Raw genomic sequence first — 26,095 nt, 5'->3', positions numbered from 1 at the left:
TTTATTCAGAGTAATAACTTTATTTCCAAATTCACTTTTACAGCAACAGTCAGTGTAGATCATTTGTTAAAACACAATACACTATATGGACATTCACAGACAGGAAGCTAAGCTAAGCTGATTTGTGTCCCTCCCCCCACCCTCAAAATCACCAAAGAAATCATGGGACTTGCAAGCACTGGAGATCATGCCCAGCACAGTAACGGCACAGGCTACAGTTCATCAGGAGGGTGAGATTGCAATACTGCCAATAGTAACCCTTCCAGAAGAAGCCAGAGAGAAGTCTGAAGGCTCATAAAGCCACAGATCTACAGTTGATTACCACCTCCACCCTCATCCCCACTTACTTTCCTGGAGAACAGAACAGATGGAGATAAAGGAAGTGATCTTGGCCACTGCTAGCAGTGTGTAGGCTATGGATCTGAGGTCAATCCAGAGGTGATAGTCATGTGCCAGTGGATTAGAGGGAAGGAAGCCAGGGTTCTTAGGAGGTATTTGACTGTGGGCTCTGGACATCACAAGAAGGCAGCAGGAAGAGAAGTTCACAGATTACCTCCACAAACCTGAGAGCTGTACCTGGCTGGGAAGGCAGGGACCTAGCTGGCTACCTCTGCCTTGCGAAAGCCTATTAGTGGGACAGCCAAGCCTCCAAGTTCTAGTCTCTTGGCACCTCTTCTCTCTAGCAGGTGGTCAAAATCATGAATGGGGTTACAAGATGGCTTAACGGCTACACTCCAAGACCTCCCTTTGCCCATGTGAATTATCTTAATGTGTTCCTCCTCCCCCTCCCCCACAACGCAAGCAATCTCAAATGGGATACACTCTTATCATTGAAGTCAATTTAAATGGAACTATTGATAAAGTGAATTAAGAGCTTGGAGGAACCAGGCCAATTGTATGCCCTATCTATCTAGCCCACCCAAAGACATTGGCTCTGAGTTGGAGAGGCATGGAAAGAAAGGGCCCTGGGGGATTGTCCTCACTGAAGTCACAAGCCAGAATCCCTTTGTAAACTGCCTATCAGCACTGATCAGATCACTCCAAATCATGATTTTTGGGCTGATCACCCCACAAGAGATAGGCAGAGCACCCCACCCCCCATTCAAGGACAGGAACTGCGGGATGGGTAAATGGGTGTAAGAGAGAGAACCACGACAGGTAACCATGATGAAGAAACCACACTTTTCCTCCCTCGGACTCACTTCTATGGACAGCTAAAGTCTTATCAGTGGGGAAGCTCACAATAGGTAGCCCTGGGCACTCAAGAGTTCTTTAATGGGAAAGGCTGGCTGCTTCCTCCTAGTCTCCACATTGTCCTTAACTGTACATCAGAAGTGGCTGATGTGGGCCTGAGGTTCCTAATCTTCAAAGGCCTAGTCCCTGAAGCTGTAGGAGGTCGTGCAAGTTCAGGGGGCTGACAGCTTGGAAACCAAGGGAGTCTCCTAAGATGTCCCCTTCATCAGTGGGACAGTCCATCCCAAACTCTATGGTGAAAAGGCCCAGGCTTGGAGAGGGCCCAAGGATATCTACTGGGTCGTCATGGAATTTCTAGGGTCACAGCTCTCCCTGCTGGTACTGGTGTCCTTTTCTCTTGTGATGCAGGAGTTCTTAGATGTCTTTCAGGGCTACTGTGGGATTTGAAGTCGTGATCAGAAAGGACCATCTTCATACAAAACAGGCCAGCCACAAGCTCTCCCTGGCACTCGGAGCCTGCTGCCTCTAGCTGGTCCTGTGCTTCAGGCCTTGGCCAATGCCATTGACCTCCAATGTCACAGACCTCCAATGTCACAATCCAGTGTCTGTGAGGTCCCAGATGCAGAAGAAACCCTTCAAAACATGGGATGTCCCAGCAGGTTAGCACTGCACTGGCCTGGAGCCACGTCAGGAAGGAGATATCCAGACTCTCCATCACGTGGTGGGCTAGAACCTTTTGACAAATATTTCAAGATACATGCGTCCTTTTTTTTTTCCTTTTTCTTTTTCTTTTTTTTTTTTTTTTTCTTTTTCTTTCTTTTCTTTTCACTATCATAGTCACTCTGGTGAACCCAGACAAACAGACAAATCCAACTACAACGTAACAGGGCGAAGACGGGAAAGAAAGGGCTGCATCTATGGAGGTGGCCGTCTGCTCCAGCAGGGCAGGCAGCATGGTTTCCATGGGACCGGAGGAAAAAAACACTTCAATCAAGGGGGTATGTTCCCCAAACTGGGGTGTGGAGACTGATTACGTGCATGGGGACTTAATGGCAGCTGAGCTCTGGGAGGCTAGCGATCACAAGCTGGGGTGGAAGCGAAAGATGGGAGAAGTGTGGCCCTGCCCTGGGACTCTTGACTGTTCTTACTGATGCCAAGACATTGGCACCTGACTTGGCTGCCTCCAGCTCAACACAAGGAGTCAGGCCTAGGAGGCATCCACTTAGATAAAAGAAAAGGCAGAGGTCCAAGGTCATCCCCAGGCAGGCACACACCAGTTCCCATCCAGGATAGGAAGTAATGGAGTGAACCAAACAAGGTCGTAAGGTTCCTTGTGGGAGGCACACTGGTTGGATTCGTGGAACGTAGGACTAGAGACTGAGGCCCAAATCTTTGCCTTCCCTGGACTCCAACCCCTAGTGTAGAGCAGATATTGCCCATATCTACCCAGGGGCCAGGGATGGGGGCTGGGAGAGGCATGGCACTCAGGACAGTGAGACGTGATGTACGGACGGCAGTGACTAGCTCTCGTGGCAGACGTGGGCATGATAGGACAGAGAGAGGGGATACAGTGGCTGTGTGAGGGATGGGAGGCCTGGGACCCACATCCCAGAATACCACCCCCCATCCCTCCCACTACAGAAGTGCCAGAGGGCCAAGCATGAGAACAGGCAGAGGTCCCCCAAGAGGCACAAGTCCTTACAAAGATCTGGTTAGCCCTAAAGTCCCAGGTCTGTAATGGTGGCCAAATCATGGCTGTAGTTCCAAACTTGAGAACTCAGTAAAGCAGCTTTTCCTGTGGGAGCGAAGGGAAACACCTCGCTCAGGACCTCCCACCTTGCGGGGAGGGAGGAAGAAGCCAGTGCCCTGGGATGTCAAGAGCAGCCTTCAAGAGAACCAATCTACAAGGTACCACCTGCTGGCTTACCTTCCTTCTGCCCAATACCCCTTCTCCCACAGGCTGCCCTGCAGAAGGGGCACACACACCCACGTTACCCCCACAGTGCTTTATCAAGCAGGCATCTGAGCTAGCTAGGACTGCTGCAGGCAGCTGCAGCACCCTGTCCTCCCCAAGCTACTTGGCAAGGAGCCAGTGTCCCCTCTCCCAACCTGCCTTCCTCACCTCTGTCCTCTAACTCAGTCCACCCATCCATCTCTCAGCCTTCGCTGTCGCTGTTTCAGTCCCCACTCACACCCACACAAGTTAACAGCACCTGCCTACGGCCCCACGAACACACCAAGTCTCAAATCTCTCATTGCTGCCACTGTCCCTGAAGCCCCTAGGATGGGGCTATGGGCAATTAGCTGCCCTAGTCCCTCAGCCACTCCCCAGAAGCAGCCTCCAGAGCCTTCTTCACCCTCTAATACTCAGAGAGGGAGGGCGGGGTCAGGGGGGGGAAATCAATTAGCAATTGCCCAAGGAAATTTTTTGGCCATGTTTTTACATGTTTTTTTTTCCCTTAAATATGTTTTATTTTTAGCCCACAAATCAATTTGGAAAGATGAAATGTACTTTTCCCATCACTGATTTTGAAGTCCCGAGCCAAATCCGAGCCACAAAAGCAGGTTAGGTGACAAGCAGGTCAGCCTGTCTATGAGGAGCAGCGGGGAGGGCAGAGGGCAAGGGGCCAGATCATTCTTTTTTTTTTTTTTTTTCCACACTCTCACTCTCTCTTCTCTCCATGATTATTGACTGCCCTGGGAGCCTGATCACAAACCCTGCTTGGCCAAGGAAGCAGACACTTCATCGGCTAGTGTGGCAAGCTGTGGTGAGTCCACCATGTCGATGCTGCCCGTGGAAGACACATTGCTGAGGTGCCGTGGAGATGTGTCCCCAGACACCACGGGTGACTTATACACAATTTCTGCTCCATGGTCTGTCTTGGCTTTGGCATTCTCCCTGAAGGTCAGCTTGTGGGTTTCAATCTGCAAGATGTAGAGAGTGAGATTAATGATAAGGTTCTATACACCAGAGCTAGTCTGTGGTGGGAGGAAAACATTCATTCATTCATTCATTCGTTCGTTCGTTCGTTCGTTCATTCGTTCATTCATTTTTTGTGTTTTTAAGACAGGGTTTCTCTGTGTAGCTCTGGATGTCCTGGATCTTGTTTTATAGACCAGGATGACCTTGAACTCAGATATCTGTCTGATTCTGACTTGCAAGTGCTGTAAGGTATGCACCACCACACCCCATATTTACTTATTCTTGAAACAGGCTCTCAGGTAGCACAGGCTGGCCTGGAATTCTCTATCCATCTGAGGATAACCTTGGACTTTAGACCTTCCTGCCTCCTTGTCCCCCCAAGGCTGGAGTCACAAGGGTATGCCACCACACCTAGTTTATGTAATGATAGGGTCAGACCCAGGGCTTCCTGCATGCTAGGAAAGCATTTGACCCATCTAACTTGCTTACATCCTTGTGAGCTACCACCCTACTTGTATTGTTTTCCAACTAGCAATAGCTGTGCATGGTCTATCCCACACCTGCCTGCCCAATGACCGTGACCATTGCTTCTGTGTCCTTTAAATATTCTACACACATAGGAACAGATATGCATGTGTATGCTTAACCCATATGGGAACAATGTACACAGGGCTTTGCACTTTGCTTTTCATACTGGATGCTTGCTTTATTATTGCTCACTAAGTGTTTATTAATTAGTATATCGATTTATCTACTATGAAGAAGGATACCAGTATTTAGCTCTGGTCTGCTTGGAAATCACTATGTAGACCAGTCTGGCTTAGAACTCCAGAAGATCTGCTCCCTGACCATAGAGGAATTTTAATCCAGCAACATGGCTACTCTGATCATATCCAAAGACCTTCTAGGACTGTGTGATCTGGCTGGAATACAGACATGCCCTTAGTACACACCTTTAATCCCAAACAATGAAGGTAAAGTTAGTTTGTAGAAAGAAACACACATGTTTGAAAGTGATGTCTAATTGAGGGGCAGACAAAGTGATGAATCAGAGGAAGATTTGACAGAATGAGTCAGAGATAGGATACACCCAACTCTCACAAGGAGAGAGGAAAGAAAGACAATTTAAGAGAGAAGAGGAAAGCCGGGTGTGGTTGGCCCATGCCTTTAATCCCAGCACTCGGGAGGCAGAGGCAGGCAGATTTCTGAGTTCGAGGCCAGCCTGGTCTACAAAGTGAGTTCCAGGACAGCCAGGGCTATACAGAGAAACCCTGTCTCGAAAAACAAAACAAAACAAAACAAAAAAAAACAAAACAAAACAAAGAGAGAGAGAGAGAGCAGAGGAAGAGGAAGAGAGAAGGAGGGGGCAGTTTTACTGGGGGAATTTTACAGAAACAGGTTGAAGGGAGAACAAACTAGACACAGGTGAAGACAAAACGAGCCTGAGAAATAAGAAGGAGCTAGAAGATTAAAACAGATTGCCAGAGTTATTTCGAGGCCAAGCAGGGCAATTCAGTGAATGGTAAAAAGATGTCAGTTTGAATCAGTCAGCATGGAGAGTAGTTTTCAGCCAGAACAGCTGAGTTGAATCAGTTAACCAGAGTTCAGAAAGAACAAGAGAGGGTGAGCTTATTCAGCAGTAAGTCTCAGAGGCTGAAAACACTCTAGGCCTAGATTAGATTGTATGGAAGCTAGAAGCTTAAGGAGCTAGGCCTAGGTTAGCAGAGTGAGGCAGTAAGCCTCTGAGGTAACAATTACTACAGGAGAATAAAGTTACTTTTTCAACCGAGTGATGGGATTAAAGTAACGTCCTACCACGCCTGGCTGTATGTCTAATCTTTTTACATTTGTGTGGGCGTGTGTGCATGCATCGTGCATCCTCTTGTGGGCATGTGGTCCTCTCCTTGGTAACATCTGGATCCTGGGAACCAAACTCAGGGCATCAAGCTTGACTGCAAGCACCTTTACCCACTGAGCAATTTCACTGGAGTGGCTTGGATTTTTTGTTTTTTTGGGTTTTTTGGTTTTTGTTTTTTGGTTTTTGGTTTTTTGAGACAGGGTTTCTCTGTGTAGCCCTGGCTGTCCTGGAACTCACTCTGTAGACCAGGCTGGCCTCCAACTCAGAAATCTGCCTGCCTCTGCCTCCCGAGTGCTGGAATTAAAGGCATGCGCCACCACCGCCCGAGTGGCTTGTTTTTTGAAGCAAGATATTACTATTAATCCCAGGCTGGCCAAGAACCCTCAGTCTCTCAATTGCTGGGACTACAGGTGTGTGCTGGCTACAGGTGTGTGCTGGCTACAGGTGTGTGCTGGCTACAGGTGTGTGCTGACTACAGGTGTGTGCTGGCTACAGGTGTGTGCTGGCTACAGGTGTGTGCTGACTACAGGTGTGTGCTGGCTACAGGTGTGTGCTGACTACAGGTGTGTGCTGGCAAGCTTCAGACTTAATTATTTTGCTATTCCACAGAGTGCTTCTTCAGGCCAGTTGCTATACCGTTGCAGCATCTGCATCATAATTTATCTACTCCCTGTTGATGCACGTGGAGGCACTTCCCTGAGTGACCTCACACACACATCATTTTACATGTTGTAAATGTATCCTACAAATGTAATGCCTATCTATCTATCTATCTATCATCTATCAATCAGTGCTGTGGATGGAGCCCATAGCCTCAAGCAGGCTAAGCACATGCTCTACTGTAAATATATTTTTCATTGATGTAATTGTCTCTTGAGGCTTACTGCCTCAGTCTGCTAACCTAGGCCCAGACCTAAAAGCTTCTAGCCTCCATCCAATCTAATCTAGGCCTAGAGTGTTTTCAGCCTCTGAGATTTACCACTGAATAAACTCACCCTTTCTAGTTCTTTCTGAACTCTGGCTGATCCAACTCAGTTGTTCTGGCTAAAGCTCCTCTTCGAACTGATTGATTCAATCTGACTTCTCTCTTGGCCTCTCCTGAATTGCTCTGCTTGGCCTCGAACAAACTCTAGCAATCTGTTCTAATCTTCTGGCTCCTTCTCATTCTCTGGCTCATTCTGTCTTCACCTGTGTCTGGCTTGTTCTCTCTGCAACCTGTCTCTGTACAGCTGTCCCAGCCAAGCTGCCTCCTTCCTCTCTCTGCACTTCCCTTTCCTTTCTCCTCATTGGACATAGCCTATCTCTGATTCATTCTGGCGGATCTTTCTCTGATTTGTTACTTTCTCTGCCCCTCAGAAGTCACTTTCAAACATGAGCGTTTCCTTCTACAAACTAACTTTATCTTTACTGTTAGAAATTAAAGGGCTGGTGAGATGGCTCAGTGGGTAAGAGCACCCGACTGCTCTTCCGAAGGTCCAGAGTTCAAATCCCAGCAACCACATGGTGGCTCACAACCATCTGTAACAAGATCTGACGCCCTCTTCTGGAGTGTCTGAAGACAGCTACAGTGTACTTACATATAATAAATAAATAAATCTTTAAAAAAAAAAAAAAAAAAAGAAATTAAAGGTGTGGGCTAGAGAGATGGCTCAGCAGGTAAGGGCACTGACTGCTTCTTCCAAAGGTCCTGAGTTCAAATCCCAGCTACCACATGGTGGCTCACAACCACCCGTAATGAGATCTGACGCCCTCTTCTGGTGTGTCTGAAGTCAGCTACAGTGTACTTATGTATAATAATAAATAAATCTTTAAAAAAAAAGAAATTAAAGGTGTGTACCAAGGGCGTGTCTGTATCCCAGCCAGAGGGATTAAAGGTGTGTGCTAAATGGTTGGACCACACCATAACTAGAAACAGGTTTTTCAGTAAAGAACACAATTTGGGGGTTCACAGTGTGATCAAATATCCTGCAACACTCTACCGCCGCCTCACACCACCAGCTCTGGACTCTGATTTACTAAATTATTGCCATCTTGCTGCTAAAAGCATAAAAAGAAGCCACAAAGACGCAGGCTTGCTGTAGAGCTACTGATGACTGCCACCTCACACCCTTTACCAGAGATTACTAAGGTAATTTCAGGTGGCAGCTACTGGCATGTACAATAGAAGGTATGATACCAAAACGTCTTTTTGTTTTGTTTTGTTTTTTGAGACAGGGTTTCTTTTTTTTTTTTTTTTTTTTTTTTTTTTTTGGTTTTTCGAGACAGGGTTTCTCTGTGTATCCCAGGCTGTCCTGGAACTCACTTTGTAGACCAGGCTGGCCTCAAACTCAGAAATCTGCCTGCCTCTGCCTCCTGAGTGCTGGGATTAAAGGCATGCGCCACCACACCCCGTTCCAGGGTACTTTTTAAGGTTTATTTTTTTACTTTTATTTGTGACTCTCTCTCTCTCTTTCTCTCTTTCTCTCTCTCAGAAATCCACCTGCCTCTGGGTTTACCAAAAAGTCCTTCTTAAATGATGTCATCGGACTGGGGAGATAGGTAGGAGTGCTTGCTCTGCAAACACAAAAGCCTGAGTTCAATTCCTTGGCACCCAAAGAAAAAAGCAGAGCTTGGCTGTGCATGCCTGTAGCCTTTTTTTTTTTTTTAAGATTTATTTATTTATTACATGTAAGTACACTGTAGCTATCTTCAGACACACCAGAAGAGGGTGTCAGATCTCGTTACAGATGGTTGTGAGCCACCATGTGGTTGCTGGGATTTGAACTCTGGACCTTCGGAAGAGCAGTCGGGTGCTCTTACCCACGGAGCCATCTCACTGAGCCTGTAGACTTTAACCTCAGCATTGAGGGATGCAACCAGGTCCATCCCAGGAGCTCACTGAGCTTAGCAAAAACAGCAAGCTTCTGGTTCAGGACACTGTCTCCAGAGGGAAAGGGGAAGACACCTGATGTTCTGCTCTGGCCTCTGTACACAGGTGCATGGGTGTGCTCACCGGTATACTCATGTGCATGTAACACACACACACACACACACACACACACACACACACACCACACACGATGACGAGGGAACAATGCCATAACCAGGAGTCCAAGAGGAAGTAGTAGAAAGCATGAGATGGCAACCTGAGGCATGACCTTCTGGGGATGCCAGACAACCTCCCTGACAGCTGACCACGGCCTCAGTCAGCTCAGACTTTGCTCTAGCCCTCTGGTAACTAGTGGGAAAGATCTGCCTTTGATCTTCTGCCTTGTTCTTGGTACACCAAGGTGAGGGTGAAACTCTATCTCCAGAGAGTCCATAGAGGACCCTCTAGGATAACCCTCCTAATGCTGCAGCCCTTTAATATAGTTCCTCATGCCGTGGTGATGCCCCCCACACACACACCATAAAATTATGTCCTTGCTACTTCATAACTGTAATCTTGCTACTGTTATGAATCATGATGCAAATATCTGATATGCAGGATATGATGATATGCTACCTCCAAAAGGGGACAGGACCCAGAGGTTGAAGTCTTCATCCACTCTGCTAGCCCTCTTATCCCCGTATGACCTCCCATTTGACCCCCTTACCTTCTTATTCCCTCCTCCAGGGACGTGGGTGATATTATCCAAGGAGCCAATCTTCGACTGGACTCTGTCCTTGAAGTCCAGCTTCTCTGATTTTACTTCCACCTGGCCACCTCCTGGAACACAACCCACATGAGCCTCTTGCCCTAGTCTGTGGTCTGGAGGACTTAGCATATGTTAAGTGAGCTCACAGCAGGCAGAGCGAAGTGCTCCGGGCTGCTGGAGACTTGATTAAAAAAAAAAAAAGTAGGTCAGGTATCACCCACCATTCAGGAGGGGACCATCAGGTATAAGACATCCCCACTGGCTCCACACAGGCTGGGCCAGGGATCCAAAGAACAACCCATCCTCAGGAGATGCCAGGGCTCTCCTTTATCTAGAAAGAGGTTTAGCCACAGGAAGCCCTTTTTAGGGCTTGCAAACTACCTGCCTCTTCTCTGATCGAGACCGTGTACATGGGATATTTACCCTGCAGAATCTTCCTCCTGAGATCGTTCAGTGGTACAGGAAGCATGGCCAAGAGAAGGCACACTAAATTTTAAGCCGGATGCCTTCCAGCTGTGGAGATTTACTTAGGAACATTCTGTAAGCCACAGCCCCTCAAGACCTTGGAATCAAACCGCCTGTCAAATGCACCATGAGGAGAGACACCCTAACCTCCCCTGTGGCTCAGGTCACCACACTAGGGTATAGCAGGAGAGGGAGTGACCTGGCCTGTTTTCCTGGGAAGAATGCTTTCTTTGAACAATGTTACAGCGAAGATGAGACAACAGCCCAAAAGTTCTCATGTTATAGCTGATGCAATTGAAGTGTCCCCCATGTTGGCTGTGACAAAGCTGAGATGTTCACAGAGCCGGCCTTTGGGGGTGGGAGGGACCCAATCAAACCCATGGCTGGTCCTTTTATACAGACTTTTCTGGAGAGCCACAGGATGGGATATAAAACCATTTCCTCCACCCCTTGTCTAGGCTCACAACAGAGACAGACCCAGGTCCAAGGCCACACAGTACTTTCACATTTAACATTCACTGCCCAGGTTGGCCTATTCTAGGAAGCACCCCCCACTCCAGCCAGCACTCCTGTCCCAAAGCCTGTCTTCCTCAAGTGCTACCTGGCTTGTGATGGATGTTCCCTAACGAGCCACACTTGGAGGTCACTTTGCTCAGGTCCACCGGCTTGTAGACTATTTGCACCTGCAGGTCAAAGAGGATGGGCGAGAGAGAGAATAAAGGGGGTTATGTTACTAGGGGTGTAACACAGCACAAAGGCTGATGGACCATTTGTCAGTGGCTCCCATCAGCTGCTGCATACACCCCCACTCAGGATGGAAAATAGGCTCCCCAAATCCAGCCACCCCCCACCCCCCAGGGAGCTGGGTCCTCACCAGGAAGCTTAGGGACCTAAACATCCCAGAAACACAAGACACTCTCATGGAAAAGCAGGTGCCTGGTCCTTGTACGTGACCATCTCTGTAGCAGACACTTAAATATAAAAGCATACATCGTTTTATTGATGAAAGGCCAATGACACCCAGTGGAGGAAGAAGCCTTCACAGCCCTGCATCTTCTCCTCAGAAAAAGACTCAGGAGAAGCTGGTGAGGGTGAGTCTGCTTCACCCAGGAAGCTCCCATGGTCCTGGATTACCAGTCGGCAAACAGGACCCAGACCAGCTCTATGACCCAGAAGGAGAGCCAGTTGGTGTCTGGACACATAGTCTCCTGAACACTTCAGCCTCTACTGAGAAGAGCGAAGCAACACCAACAGAAGGCAGGCGCACGGCAGAAACCACAGCTGCAGTAAGTGTCTCAGCAAGCATGAGTGAGCAGACAGGACACACTGGGGAAGGGGGGTGGGGGGGACCCGCCAGCCCAAGGGCCCTTCATGTGGCCCAGCAGTAATGTGTGCTCTGGAAAATGACAGTTGCTTTCCTGACAGGACACTCTGAAGGAGACCACCCAGGCAGATGGGGCTCCTGGAAGCCTGTCTCTCTGATCTGTGGTTTTACAGCTTAGCTGGTCACTAGCTGCCACTTGCAGAGTCCCATGGGTCTCCCATACAGACCATGGTCATTCCAGGGGTGAGGAGGCTCATCTGTCCTGGGAGAGGGGTGCCACATGTTCAAGAATCAATAAAGCAAAGTGGTTTCTACGGAGGTCTCAATGGATAAATCCCTCGTTTTCACGGCTGATGGTGTTTTGTGTTATGGGGTGTGTGTGTGTGTGTGTGTGTGTTCTGCTAACAGACCTGATGGAAGAGGAGGGCCATGGCCTCATAAGTCATAAGGGTGTCAGCCTGCCCCTGCAGAGGAGGGTGGGTAAGGAGCAGATAAACCCAAGGACCTCCTGCAAACAGACCCAGAGGCCAGTAGGAGTTCTGGGGCAGGTGATGATGGGAGAGCCCAGGTAGAGTCATTAGAGAGTCAGTACCAGGGGGTATGTTGGGGGACAGGAGATGTTGGAAGCTTGGGATAGCCAGAGAAGAAAGGAATGGGGGAGCAGCTGACTAGGGTACTAGATCCCACAGAGCAGCCCGAGAGAGGAGGCCACAGCCCAGCCAGGAGGTGGAGATGGAGAAGCAGCTTCCCTGCTGCAGTTCCCACCACCCTAGAGAGAGCCAGGAGCAAGTTAGATGGGAAGCCTGGAATCCTACAACCCAAATGCCACCAGTCCCCCTCCCTAAGAAAGCTTTCTCCACAGGTCCATTCTGTAGTCAACAGTGGCCACAGGCCACAGGCCAGGCTATCTTGTGATTCTATATAAGGTCACAGGTTAGCTCAAAGGCTGGCAAACTGCAGTACACCTTAGTTATAAAGTTCCCTGATACCCTAGGCACTGCAGCCTCATCAGACAACCAGCATGTGATCCGAGCTGCCCTGAGAGCTGCCTTTTCCCAACTTCCCCTACAGGAGCATCTGCCCTCTGCAGCCCTTGGGAGCTGGAGCGCTCAGACCCAGCAACAGACCAGACGTGAGCAAAACCAGACACTTCTGGCTTCCCTCCCTAACCACAGCAGCCTGGGCTGGGAAGCTAACGTATCATAAACAACATTACAGAGCCCAGGGACAAGGACGGCGATCTTAAAGATCACCCTTTCCCGCAACCCATATCTTTCTATACGTTGAGAAGGCAACCGGCAGGCAGGGCAGTAACCGCAGTGTAGCCAACAGCCCCGCCTTTCCTTAGGAAGCAAAACAAGTAAGGGAGGTGGCAGGATCGGCCAGCGGGGAGTGGAGGACAGAGGAAAAGGCAGACACGGTGAGTAAGCGTGAGAAGGCAGTAGCCACAGGGCCAGCACTTGCTGCTCTGGGGCCATCGGTCCAAGAGGCAGAAGGCAGGGCAGGTGTCGGGGCCGGAGGCAGGAGCACATTGCAAGAATAAACCCTGTGGGCTCGGCACTTTCAGGAAAGAGAGCCCACCCCTGCATTCCAGCACGCACGCTCGAGAGGTGGAGCCTGCAGCTCAATCAGAGAGCCCAGGTCCGTTCTGGGACTGACCCAGAACAGGGGAGGGGGAGCTGGCAGGGAGAAGCCTGGGGCCACTTTACAAATCCTGCCCTGTTGGGCACCGGCCAGCCAAGAGAACAAAGGGAATCCCTAAGCCCATTGAGGGAACCTAAGAACATCTCTTTGCAGGGACTCGCTGAGGATGTGCGGGGGGGGGGGGGGGGGGGTCCCCAGTGGTGTTTAAAGGAGGAGACATTTAAAACCCCTTCTCTGGCAAACAATGCAGGCAACTGACACCTGTCACCTCGGTGTTAGGCTCTGTGCAACCAGAGTCCCTGTCCTGGGGGGAGGGGAGTGCTAAATTGAACTGGGAATCTTTTCCTCTCTTCAAAGATGAAGGAGACCCAGATGAAAAATGGAGAAGTGGCTAGGGGCCTTTTGGACCTTGACATGAAACAGGAAGTCCTAGTGTCTAGTGGGATCATATGGACTCCCCACTCCCCAACCAACAGAGACTGCCCCAGAGATGAGGGAAGAGGTGTCAGCCCACATCATGGATGCACTGTCTTCAACCCCATTTCCAATATCTACGGGGCTTCTAGGAACACATACATGGTACCATGGGGACCCAGCTACTCAGAGAAGGGCCAGCTGGAACGGGTTGCTCTCCCTACTTTGCTGGGCCATCCATGGAACAGGGAGGGGAGTCTGGGGACAGCAGACACTGTGGGGACACAGGAGGTCCTGAGCCCTAGATGATTTATTCTATGCAATGTCTCACAAGGACACACTCATGACACTTGTTACAGCAAAGGCTGCAGCACACCTCATGGAGACTGCGACAGTACTCACACTGCCTCCACCCGGGACGTGTTTGATATTATCCTTCGAGCCACACTTGGACTGGACGTTGCTAAGATCCAGCTTCTTATTAATTATCTGCACCTTTGATAGCCAAAAAAAAGAGTGAGAGACAACCACACCGGAGCATCGCCCCCTGACCTGTTGGGCTGTGGGGGGAGAGCCAGGTCTGAGCCCTGACTCCTCAGGGGGCTCAGAAGCTGCCTGGGATGGCACCCTGGAAGTCACAAAAGGAATCTGGAAGAGAACATGGCTGGGAACAGGAGGACAGAGCTGGGAGGTCACTAGGTTGGGTGGAGTGACAACTGTAAACAAGGAGTCCCCTGGGTCAAGTGATGAGAAGAAAGATCAACAACAATCCAAACAGACACACCAGTGCAAGGCACCTTATCACAAAGAGCGTCCAAGGCTGGGGAGTGGCAAGGCTAAAGGCTTCAAACCAGATTGTCTTGAGCTGAGCTGGTGGGATGGCTCAGGGAGGGTAAAGAACTTGTCATAAAACCCCACTTCTGCCTTCTGAACACAGTGGCGTGCACATACAATACTTAGTTACTTTAGACTATCCTCTGTTAATTTTAACTTTTTTTTTTAATGCTATTTTGAGGCGGGGTCTCTCTATGTAGCCCTAGCTATGCTGAAATTCAGTAGTAGACCAGGCTAGCCTTGAATTTACAGAAATCCTGTCTTGAAAACCCAAAATAATAACAACAATAATAACAACAACAATAATAACAATAAAATAAGAGGAAGAGGGCACTATTATATTCAGCACCGAGCTTCCCGGAAGCCAATGAGGAAAAAGGAAATGTGACTGATTACATAACTCATGATTTGACAAAGAAAATGGTTTTTGGAGGAAGATGACTGCTAGACACAAATTAATCAGAGGACATTAAGCAATCGCACACGGTCTGAAACATACATAGAGACCCCGCCCTGTGTGTGTGTGTTTCTTATTCTAACCCCACAGGAAAGGAAACAAGCTTTTGTGGTGTTTGGCACTAGATAGATATTTACAAAGCAGACTTGAATTACTGCTAGTGGTCATGTTAAGCCAAAGCGCTCGGGAACACTGAGGTTCAGAGGGGGAGAGGGTGGTGGCTGGCGTTGTGAAACTGGAGCCTGCAATGCCGTTCCCAGCAAAAGCAGCTGGCCCGGTCCACGGCGCTGGGCTTTGGCTCTGACCGGACACTGGAAACATCCTGGAGCGAATGGAGGATGTTTTCAGCTGAGGGCCTTCGATTCAGGAGGAAGTGTTTGTGGGCAGGGAGTGGTCCTGAGAAGCTGGCTGGACCCACTTTAGTTTACACTTCCCAGAGCCATGTCAAACACTAGGTGGACTTTGTTCTACCTCTGTTTGGGCTCAGAACTCTCAGGGAATCCCTTGCTGGCACCAAGCCTCTAGCCCAAGGAGCTCCCAGACTGCTGGTACTAACTGGGCTAGGCCGGGCATCACCTCATTTGGAACATGAACCTGACGTGGCCAGCTGGGGTTCCAGAAAGCCTTTCCTTAGAGTCCAAGAAAGCCTGCCTGTATCCAGTCTAGCCGACCTGCAAAAGGCAATAAGGTGCCGGAGGTCAGGTGCCATTACAGCTACCCTTTCAACAGTGGCAGTAGCTGGGGACGGAGCTCAGATAGTAGAGGACTTTCCCAGGACGCAAAAGGTCCTGGATTTAAGCCCTCACAGTGTATAAAACTGGGTGTGGTGATGCAAACCTGTAGTTTTAGTGCTTGGTGAGAGGACGCAGGAATATCAGAAACTTCAAGGCCATTGTCAACCACGTGAGTTTGAGACCAGTTTGGAATAAATGAACTCCTGTCTTTTAAAAAACAAAACAAGCCGGGCGTGGTGGTGGCGCACGCCTTTAATCCCAGGACTTGGAGGCAGAGGCAGGTGGATTTCTGAGTTTGAGGCCAGCCTGGTCTACAAAGTGAGTTTCAGGACAGCCAGGGCTATACAGAGAAACCCTGTCTTGAAAAAAAAAAACAAAAAAACAAAACAAAAACAAAAAACCAAAACAATACAAACAAACAAAAGGCTTTTTTTTCCTGTGTCAGTGAATATGTTGCATTTAAAATACATGCAACTCCCCCCCCCCGCCCACATACAAATGTTAACATATTTTAAAAACTATTTCAATCTCTGTATAATCAGTGGTGAAGCAGAAGGACAGGCAGACAGAAACAAAAAGAAATGGGCAGAGATGAGAGAAAAAAGACCACCAGTTAGCGGAAAAGACGACTCAGAAAATCGCAATACACTTGCAGAGAAGAAAGCAACAACTGTGAGTGGGCCAAGAACACAGGCTGCTGTCTACAGCGCTCCTCTGCCATCTTGTGGTCACCTGTGGTACTACAACCCCGGCACTCCCAAGGGCTCTTCCAGGTTCTACAAGCTTTGACTGGGGGACTCACAGGTTATGTCCTGCGTGGACCTGGAAAACTTCAGAGGAGCTCTTCATCTGCTTAGTCAACCAGGGGGACAGTAGCTGAAAACTGGTTAGGAAAGAAGTGAAATTCCTTTCTTTCTTTCTTTCTTTCTTTTTTTTTTTTTTTTGGTTTTTTGAGACAGGGTTTCTCTGTATAGCCCTGGCTGTTCTGGAACTCACTCTGTAGACCAGGCTGGCCTCGAACTCAGAAATCCGCCTGCCTCTGCCTCCTGAGTGATGGGATCAAAGGCGTGTGCCACCACACCCGGCAACATTTCTTTCTTTTTTATTTTTATTCTTTTATGAGACAGGGTCTCACTACTTAGCCCTGGCTGCTCTGGAATTTGCTTTGTAGACCAGCCTGGACTTGAACTCAGAAATCTGCCTGCCTCTGCCTCCTGAGTTCTGGCATTAAAGGTCTGCACCACCTTCAATGCCTGACTCTCCTACCTCTACCTCCTGAGTGCTGGGATTACTGGTGGAAGCCACCTTTATCTATCTATCTATCTATCTATCTATCTATCTATCTATCTATCTATCTATCTATCTATCCATCCATCTATCTATCTAAACAGAATCTCAAGTATCCCGGGCTACAGCTTTGGTGACAGTGTCAGGATGGGTCTCGGGCCCCCGAGCCACACCCCTGGCTTGTCTTTCCATCTCTTACTTTACTATCATCTCCTGTTATTTAATGCTTTCTTTCGGTTACAGGTGAATTTCTATAATTTAATGTTTTTTTAATTTGAGGGTGGCCTAGGCTGGTCTTGAACTAACAATTCTGCCTTCAGCTTCCTACATGCTACAGTCCTAGATGACTAGTACGCCTGGTTTCCTCCATTCCAAGAACACACTTCTCCATGAGAAGCCCTGACACACAAGGATCTAAGGTTCCAGGGCCTCTAGTCTCTAGAACAGAGGTTCTCAACCTGTGACTTGAAACCCTTTTGGGGGGAGGGGTCAAATGACCTTTTTCTTTTTTTTCCATAGGGGTCACCTAAGATTTTTGTCAAATGGATATTTACATTACGATTTTTTTTTTTTTTTTTTTTTTTTTTGGTTTTTCGAGACAGGGTCTGCCTCCCGAGTACTGGGATTAAAGGCGTGCGCCACCACTCCCGGCTTTACATTATGATTCTTAACAGTAGCAAAGTTACAGTTTTGTAGTAGCATTGCAAGCAATTTTATGATATGTGGTAGGGGTCACTACAGCATGAGGAAGTGTACTAAAGGGTGCAGCGTTAGGAAGGTTGAGAATTGAGACCCATTGCTCCAGAGGCAGAACGTGAGATCGCACAACAGATCACTGGACAGTAGAGTCTTCTTTTCCTTTCCTATTTTTAAAATTTTTGTTTTTGTTTTTCTTTTTTTTTTTTTAAGAGAATATCTTGATACAAGCCTCCCTGCCTGGCCTGGAATTTGCTACCCATAGAACTTGCTACTCTTGAACTCACAGCAAGTCCTCCTGGGATTACAGGCATGCTCTATCATGCCCTGCTCCAGTGAGTAATTTTTAAAAAACACGGTTTAAACCCTGGTCTCACTGTGAACTCCCCACTCTCTCCTCTCAGATGCTGCACAGGGAGGGGCCGACTCTGGATGGACATGGAAGGCCTAGGGCCGGCCCAGCTGTGTCTGAGCTGAGAAGGTACCTGCGGAACCTGTATATGGGGTCATGGCAGAGACCAAAGGAAGACCCAGGTGCTCAGGACCCCACGGTTTGGGGAGGACCAAAAGCCAGCATGATAAGAAAGCACTGAGCATGAGCCTCAGCCTGGACTGTACCATGGAAACACTCCGGTCCATTCCTGGGGTCACGGTGAGGCTGGGGTAGGCTCTGTCCCTGGGGGTCACGGTGAGGCTGGAGTAGGCTCTGTCCCTGGGGGTCACGGTGAGGCTGGGGTAGGCTCTGTCCCTGGGGGTCACAGTGAGGCTGGGGTAGAGAGCATTAGACATTTAAAAGAACTTCCAAGTAGCTGTTGTCTCCTGGTTCCACACTCCTTCCTGTATTCTCTGGTAAGGCTGTCTGACCGGCTGCATTTCCCTTTAACACAGCCTCACTGTGAAATCTTAGGGTGAAACACGTTCACCGAAGCAACCATGGAAGCCGAGGGGAAAGTCTAAGGCAGAAGAGTAGATGCCTCTCGCATATCTCCTAATCAAGATCTTCCTTCATGTGGAGTCCAGGCTAAACAGACTCCTTGGTCCAACCTGAGGTTGCTAGGATAACATGTGTCACTCTTGCTTAGCTTGATGGAAAATCTAAATGAACCTCAGGACACTCAATGTCTGCAGAGTCCCCTGCAGTCCATTTCTTCAAGGTAAACACCACTCCAGAGGGGTCTGTAGTCTTCAGTACCTTTTTTAAAAAAATTAAATTACATTAATTCATTTGTGCGGATGTGGGTGTATGCTTGTGACACGGTGTGAAGGTCATCAGAGGAGAAACCCTGTTGGAGTCAGTTCTCGCCCTCCACCTTGTAGGTTCTGAGGACCAAACTCAGGTGTTCAGGTTTGGTGGCCAGTGCCTTTAACTGTTGAGCCGTCTCAGGCGCTCTCTCTCTCTCTCTCTCTTTCTCTCTCTCTGTGTGGTTGTGTATGGATGCCTGAGAAGGTCAGGAGAAAGGGTAAGGTGACATGGAGCTGAACAAGCAGGTGTGAGCAGCTTGCAGTGGGTGCTGGGGACAGAACTCTTGCTAAGAGCAAGGGCCCTTGACTTCTCAGTCATCTCTCCAGCCCTGCTTTATTCACTTATTGTGGGGAGGTGAGCGCCTGGAGGTCAGAGGACGGCTCGCGACAACAACGTGGGCCCTGGGAATTGAACTCCGTCGCCAGACTTGGCAGCAAGCACCTTTAGCTCACTGAGCCATCTCACCAGACCCAAGCCCTTTTTAAAAATCTCAGGATGAGGGCTGGTGAGATGGCTCAGTGGGTAAGAGCACCCGACTGCTCTTCCGAAGGTCTGAAGTTCAAATCCCAGCAACCACATGGTGGCTCACAACCATCTGTAACAAGATCTGACGCCCTCTTCTGGAGTGTCTGAAGACAGCTACAGTGTACTTACATATAATAAATAAATAAATCTTAAAAAAAAAAAATCTCAGGATGATGATGACAATGGTGATGACCTGGCTATCCTTGAAATTTGCCTGTGGTGGAGATCGACCTTGAACTTCTTCCACCTCTGCAGTTCTGGGACTACAGGTGTGCTCTACCAGGAAGACCAGGAAGTGTTTATCTGGTGCTGGGGACTGAACCCAAGGCTCCAAGCATGCTAGGCACACACTATTCCTGGAGCCACATCTCTGGCCCTATTCTTCAGACTCTCAGAATTTTGCCTTTCATGGCCAATCATTCTTTTGAGGTAGGGTCTCATTAAACAGACATTTCAGGGATCCAAGATGTCAGCTCAGCTCTCAGAAGCTCCCATCAATGGGTGTTACAGGTCTGGTCCATCAGCCTGGAATAAAAGGCTTATCATAGCTTCTGGAGGCGGCAACGCTGCTCTTTGCTTGAAGGGCTGAGGGCTTGTTAAGACAACTCTCCTGCCCTCTGTTCCATGGTCCTGTCACATCCCATGCTGTCACCCCTGAAGTCCCAAGGCAAGTCACTTTGTCTCCTCTGTAGACAATGGCAAGTCGTCATAGCCCAGCACAGCTCCTGAGATGAGGCTAGCCAAGCCCTTTTTTTCTATGGAACATTGCAGAATGTTGCACTCCCTGTTCGGGCCAGTTCCTGGTACTAATTTGAAAGAACTGCCCAGCCTGGTAAGCCACCCCGCCATGGGCAGGGGCTGACAGGGCAGCCGCCCACGCTGTAGGGTCTTGCAGTTCTGGTGAGTCCTTGATAAGATCCAGAAGCCCAGTTCCATGAAGGCTCAGCACCCTTGGGGCATCATGGGATGCAAATCAAGGAGTCCTAGGGGGAAGTTCCCAGGGGAGAGCTGAGGGAAGGGCGTTCTAGGCAGATGGCGCCCCCTGCAGGTCAGAAAAAGCAAGGCAAGAACCAGAGGTTCCCAAGGAGTGGGCAGCAGAGGTGACATTGAGAAGCCCAAATTGGGGTCGGCAGAGTCATGGAGGTCTCTGGATACAGTGCTTGGGGAGCCACTGTCCAGGACCAGAATGAATGGGAACGGGTGATGCTCTAAGAAGGAAGGGACAGAAGGGACAGGAGCCTGACAGTGGCTGAGAGTCTAGGGTGGCATCTGAGATGGTGGAAAGAGAGGAGGTGGCTGTGTCTGCCTCAGGGTCTCTGACTTGCAGGTACTGTGTGCTGATGGCTACCAAGTCCCTGTGAGCTATACACTTTAACCTAGACGCTGCACAAACCCCACTGTGCAGAGCCAATAGGAAGGCCTAGGGCTCCCCCAACAAAGCACAGTGTTCAGGGAAGGTGCCCACCAGAGCTCTAGTCAATTTCCCTCTAGTGACAAGCCCCAACCTAATTCGACAGTAGGAAGAGTGTCCACTGCTCAGATGGAGGGTAAACATTGGCCCACACTCTGAGGAGCTCCGTTTGCCTGCAGAGGTGTGTTGTCCGAGAAGCACCCAGCCCAAAGACAAAGATGGTAGACTGAGGAATGGTTCACAGCCCCACGCCCCACATATGCCTCCCCTCAGTCCAGCACTGGGTGGGGAAGTGGCATTCTGTGTGTATTCTCATTTACATGTTGATACTTCAACTTCACAACAGGACTGTCTAGAGATAAGGCCTTTATGGTTGTGTTGAAATGAAGTCAGTAGGGTGACCCCAATCCCACGGGCTTGTGCCTTCTAAGATGAGACTGGGACATCCAGGGGTGCACAGAGGAGGACTCGGGAGAAACTCAGGGGTGGGGAGTTAAGCCTGCTGACACCCACATAATCTCTTCTCTGTTGCAGATTCCAGAACCCTGAGTATATGTAGCCTGAGCAACTCTCAGGAGAAAGCGAGGAAGGAGGAGCCTCGACGAGCCTGGGGACAAGAGGTCTACAAATTTCATGACTGCCGTAGAACCAGCTGCTCATATTAAAACCATGAATTTCCCCAGAACCAAGGGTGAAAGCCAAGCCCAACAAGGGCGGTACTTAGCAAAATCCATAGGTCACCATAGGTGGGTCCCTGTAGACAAGTGGCTGTCACCTGCCCAATTAGCAAGGCTAAAGAGGGGAAGGGAGGAGCCAGTGCCTTGGTGGCCCGTGTGCTTCCGGGGTTGGAGGGGTGTGGGGGCAGGGTGGGGGGGAGCAAGTCTGGCTAGGTGGGAGTCTGGCTTCCCAGAAGACCAGCCACACCCTTACCTTGCCACCTCCTGGCTGGTGCTTCAGGTTCTCAGTAGAGCCAATCTTCGACCTGACATTCTTTAGGTCTGGCATGGGCACAGGGGCAGTCTGCAGGCGGCTCTTACTAGCTGATGGTGACTTAGGGGGAGTGCGGACCACTGCCACCTTCTTGGGCTCCCGGGTGGGCGGTGTTGGTAGGGATGGGGTGCGCGAGCGACTGCCAGGCGTTCCGGGAGAGCCGGGGCTGCTGTAGCCGCTTCGTTCTCCGGATTTTGGTGGTTCACCTGGAAAGTCGGGAGAGAGGAAGGGACTGAGGCCACGTGGGGGGCGCGCGGGGTGGGGGCGACGTCTGCAAAGTCCCTGAGGCCACTGGACTGGGAGCCCACTGCCAGGATCCAGAGGGGGCTCTGGGAGAAGACCATGAAGACTATTTGCAGAGAAGCATCACTCCTGCTCTGTCACTTTGATACAATGACAGCTATTTCTTAGGAAGCAACTGAATTCTCATCAGTGCCCCAATATATGACATACCTCTTCCCAGGGGTGATCCACACTCCCTAAGCCCTGAAGTGTCCTTTCCCTCAACTGAGGGGTGGTACAGTGACTGGGGCCCCCACTGTAGCCTTCAAGCTGGGGTCCTCCTGACCCTTCTCACACACATCCAGAGCTCCTCCAACTCTGGGGCCACAGAACAGCATGAATCTCCTTGACCAGAGCTTTCTGCACAAGCCACACCCCGCATTGCTGAACCCCAGAATGCCCTCCCCCTTGTACCTTTCTAAACACCCAGGAAAGCTGTGGGGACTTCTCCCACCCTGCATCCTTCACCTCCGTTTGCTTCCAGGATGGTACCCTCTGCATGTCCCACACACCTAGAGTTCACTGAGCCACCACACCCCAAGGGTTGTTTTGTTTTGTGTTTGAAGACCTCTGATGTTCTTAGCTAGAGGTGGGACTTATGGTATGCAAATTTCGGGGGCCCCCCATCCAGATCTGATAGAACCAGATATGACAGAGGCACTGGGCTTGCAAAACTGGTCTTTCTCAAGCTTCCCAGCCCACAGCAAGAAGCTCCCATAGCAAATAAGCTCACTGCAGCTGATCCCCCTCAAAGCGTCAGCGTTCAGCTCCAGTCTCCCACTTCTCAGGACCCCCTAAAGCCATCGGGCTCGGGGAGATGTGGACCTGCTGCTTAGCTCAGCCTCCATGTCCCCGGGGATACAGGGTAGCTAGCTGTGTCTTGTGTCTCTTCCCCAACACTTGCAATGTAGCCTCAGTTGAGCCAGTGACCCTCTCTATCTATGCCTGTGTCCTCGTCAGAAAGATGCAGGGATCAGAGCCCTCAGGATTTTGCTACGGGAAGGGTATCTGGGGGTTAGAGAGATCACTCAGCAGTTGAGAGCACTGACTGACCATCCAGAGGATGCAGGATCCATTCCCAGCACCCACATGGTGGCTCAGAACTGTCTGCAAGTCCTTTCTGGCTTCTGTGGGGACCAGGCAAACATCCATACGTATAAAATAAAAATAAATCTTTAGGACAGGTGAGGCAGGGAGGTCATGAAGGGTCCAGCACAGCATCTGTTGTGCTGTTTGAGCATTCGCTAAATGCAGAAAAAGTTAGGTGGGGGTGATGTGCTTCCACAGTGTCCCTTGTTTTGGAGGCTGAAGCAGGAGGATTATTTGAGCCAAGAGACCAGCCTTGGCAAATAGAGATGCCTTTCTTTTTTGGGGGGGGTGGTGGTTGAGACAGCGTTTCTCTGTATAGCCCTGGCTGTCCTGGAACAAACTCTGTAGACCAGGCTGGCCTCAAACTCAGAAATCCTCCAATCCTCCTGCTTCTGCCTCCCGAGTACTGGGATTAACAACTATTTTATTATTATTATTATTATTATTATTATTATTATTATTATTACTATTTGAGACAGGGTTTCTCTGTGTAGCCCTGGTTGACTTGGAACTCATTCTGTAGACCAGGCTGGTGTCAAACTCAAAGATCCATTGTTGTTGTTTTTAAAGATTTATTAATTATTATATGTAAGTACACTGTATCTGTTTTCAGACACACCAGAAGAGGGTGTCAGATCTCATTATGCGTGGTTGTGAACTACCATGTGGTTTCTGGGATTTGAACTCAGGACCTTCAGAAGAGCAGTCAGTGCTCTTAACCCTTAACCGCTGAGCCATCTCTCCAGCCCCCCATTGTTTTAATCCAAGTGCTGGGATTAAAGGCGTGCACCACCACTGCTTGATGTGACGCCGTGTCTTGACAAACAAAAACTCGGCCCAGCAAAACCCTCTGCCTATCAGTGATATTTACCCACTGGGACTGAGGTTAGAGACGGTCCAAACCTCCAACACTCCCAGATGTCTCCAGACACATGTTCCCCATCCCACAAACAGTCCTAGTTCCCGAAGTAAATCTGAACACACAGGATGTAGTCCATAGATGCCCCAGTGCAAACCGCACATGAGAAGTAAGTAAGTTCGAGACTGGGCCTCTCTGGGGTAGCCTGGGCTGAAGCAGCACTCCCTCCCAGCCTTGCGGACAAGCACGAGGGCAGAATACACACCAAGAGGGTCTGCCCACCCATTCAGGGCAATGGACCCAGAGTTACCTCTCTCAGATTTTGCCCCTGCAGGGGGTAGTTTTCTCTGCGGTTGCTTGGAAGCTTAAAAAGAAAAAAAAATCCACAGACAGCCTCATTATAATCAGGTTCACAGGAGTCTCTCTGAGTACTTCAGGTGACAGCAGCTGGCTGGTCTGCCTAGCATAAGAGACAAGCAGGGACAGATGCTGGGACCAGTAAGGAAGATGTAGCCAATCAGCACGGAGCCACCTAAGCACAGGTGAGCCTGGAAGAGCCCCTGCTCCAGGCTATTGTGGGAGTGAGACCAGCAAGGCGTTAAGGGTGAAGTGCCACAACTGAACCCCACTTAGCACATCATTAATGCTCCTAGACCATCAGTGTATGAGAAACACACACACACACACACACACACACACACACACACACACCAGAACCACAGCTGCTTAGGGAAAACACAGCCAATTCTCAGGCAACACCCTTTACAATACCAGAAGCATGCAGCAGGCAATACGGGCTGCCTCTGCCAAGAGAACAGGGACACTAAGAGCCAGGCTAGACACAGGGGCCCACAGGCCTCCTGGGTATTACCAGGGAGCAATGCAGGCCAGGCAACAGAGTCACAAGGCATCCAAAAACCCTTCTGGGAGCAGGTCCTCAGGGCTTCTATTCCTGGTATCTCTATTAGACGTGAAACAGCCCCACTGTAGCCTGGCCAGGTTCTTAATGCCAACTGGCTTTTATTCACAGGAGACTGGAGTAATGACCGTAGCACGCCATCACTCAGCTATGACCCTTGAGCTTTACTAGAAGGTTCCTAACAACCCAGCTGCGTGACATTGAGATGTTGGAGATTCCCCCACGGTTTCCCGCCCAGACTACTGATCCTCCAAAGAGGTAGGGGACCTGATAACACTTTATGCTGGGGCTGCCTCCCCAGAGCCATGGATTAGAGGCCATGCTCCTTTCTCCAATTTATTAATCACGTGACTGCATTTTCCTCATGCTTGAAAAATGAGCAAGATCTCTTCACCAATTAAAAGGCAAGGACTCACTAGCTACCTCAGACAATTGTCAAAGGATTAAAAAGAAGACAAACCACAAGGGTTAGTAGGTGCCAGGGGTTACGAATTGTCAGTGGCCTCCTGAGGCAAGGGTTGTACCTTCTGGAAGCTTCTGGATTAAAACTCCAGAGAGTAGTCTCACCTGACCCTGGAGGAGTCTTAGGGCTGGGCGTGGTCTTGGCCGGGATCCTGGTGGCGTTGGACGTGCCCTTCTGGGCCGGAGAGGCTGCTCCCCGAGGTGTGGCGATCTTCGCCCCGGTTTTGCCATCAGCGCCCTGTAAACCGAATCAGGGTGGAAGGTTTTCACCACTGGGAAAGGTGACCGCCACCAAGGAAAAGTCAGCCCCATCCTCCCACCTTGACTGAAGAGGGTGATGGTGGAGACAGATGCTGAGAAGGCCTTGTACAAGTCTTGAGGGCTTGTGGAGCACACAGCCCCACAGTTCACCTGCATGTCAAGTACCAGGATCTTCTTAGACGCATGGTGAGCTAGCCTGTGTTATAAAATGACAGGACTGCTTGAAGCAAGATCAGGGTCAGGGTAGATCAGTAGGCTGACCCTGGAAGACCACACCTGGTGGATGGACACCCATTTTTCAGACTCTTAAGTATAGATGTAACTGACTGACGGAGACTGGGTTCAACAGAGGCCACTGAAGACCCACATGTGCTTCAGGCCTCAGAAGAACTCACAGACGGCCAAACCATGTCTTTTTCGGCTCTCTCCACAGCCCCTGGGGACTCGGCCATGAACAATGGCTGAAAGCTGGGAGCTTGAGGCAGAGCAAACACAGCCAGCCAGCAGACTGTGAGTGGCTATGGGTCTCATGGTCAGTAGATGACCATCAGACATGGCATGAGCTACATAAAGAAACCACAGACTCGGGAGGAAGGGAGGAGAGAAG

The 26,095-nt window shown here is 49.7% G+C and overlaps 1 protein-coding gene across 10 annotated transcripts in view; it reads right to left on the bottom strand.

Annotated features, from left to right (window-relative positions):
* Positions 1-26,095, bottom strand: part of Mapt (microtubule-associated protein tau) — a 102,682-nt gene continuing 76,587 nt past the window's right edge. For 5 of the 10 annotated variants that reach the window (XM_006532407.4, XM_030245631.1, NM_001038609.2 and 2 more), the window contains 6 exons: positions 25,333-25,465; positions 21,557-21,822; positions 13,842-13,934; positions 10,659-10,740; positions 9,551-9,663; positions 1-4,119 (listed from right to left, as the gene is read on the bottom strand). In XM_006532407.4, coding sequence (XP_006532470.1) covers positions 3,904-4,119; positions 9,551-9,663; positions 10,659-10,740; positions 13,842-13,934; positions 21,557-21,822; positions 25,333-25,465 — 903 coding nt within the window. In that variant the 3' untranslated portion in view covers positions 1-3,903. The remainder of the gene's footprint in view (positions 4,120-9,550; positions 9,664-10,658; positions 10,741-13,841; positions 13,935-21,556; positions 21,823-25,332; positions 25,466-26,095) is intronic. The other 5 variants (XM_006532408.4, XM_006532409.3, NM_001285456.1 and 2 more) reach the window with 2 other exon arrangements.

The sequence above is a fragment of the Mus musculus genome, chromosome 11, assembly GCF_000001635.26.
Source record: "Mus musculus strain C57BL/6J chromosome 11, GRCm38.p6 C57BL/6J".
Taxonomy (NCBI): Eukaryota; Metazoa; Chordata; class Mammalia; order Rodentia; family Muridae; genus Mus; species Mus musculus.
The sequence above is the reverse complement of the archived record's forward strand: the minus strand, read 5'-3'. Positions and strand labels throughout refer to the sequence as shown.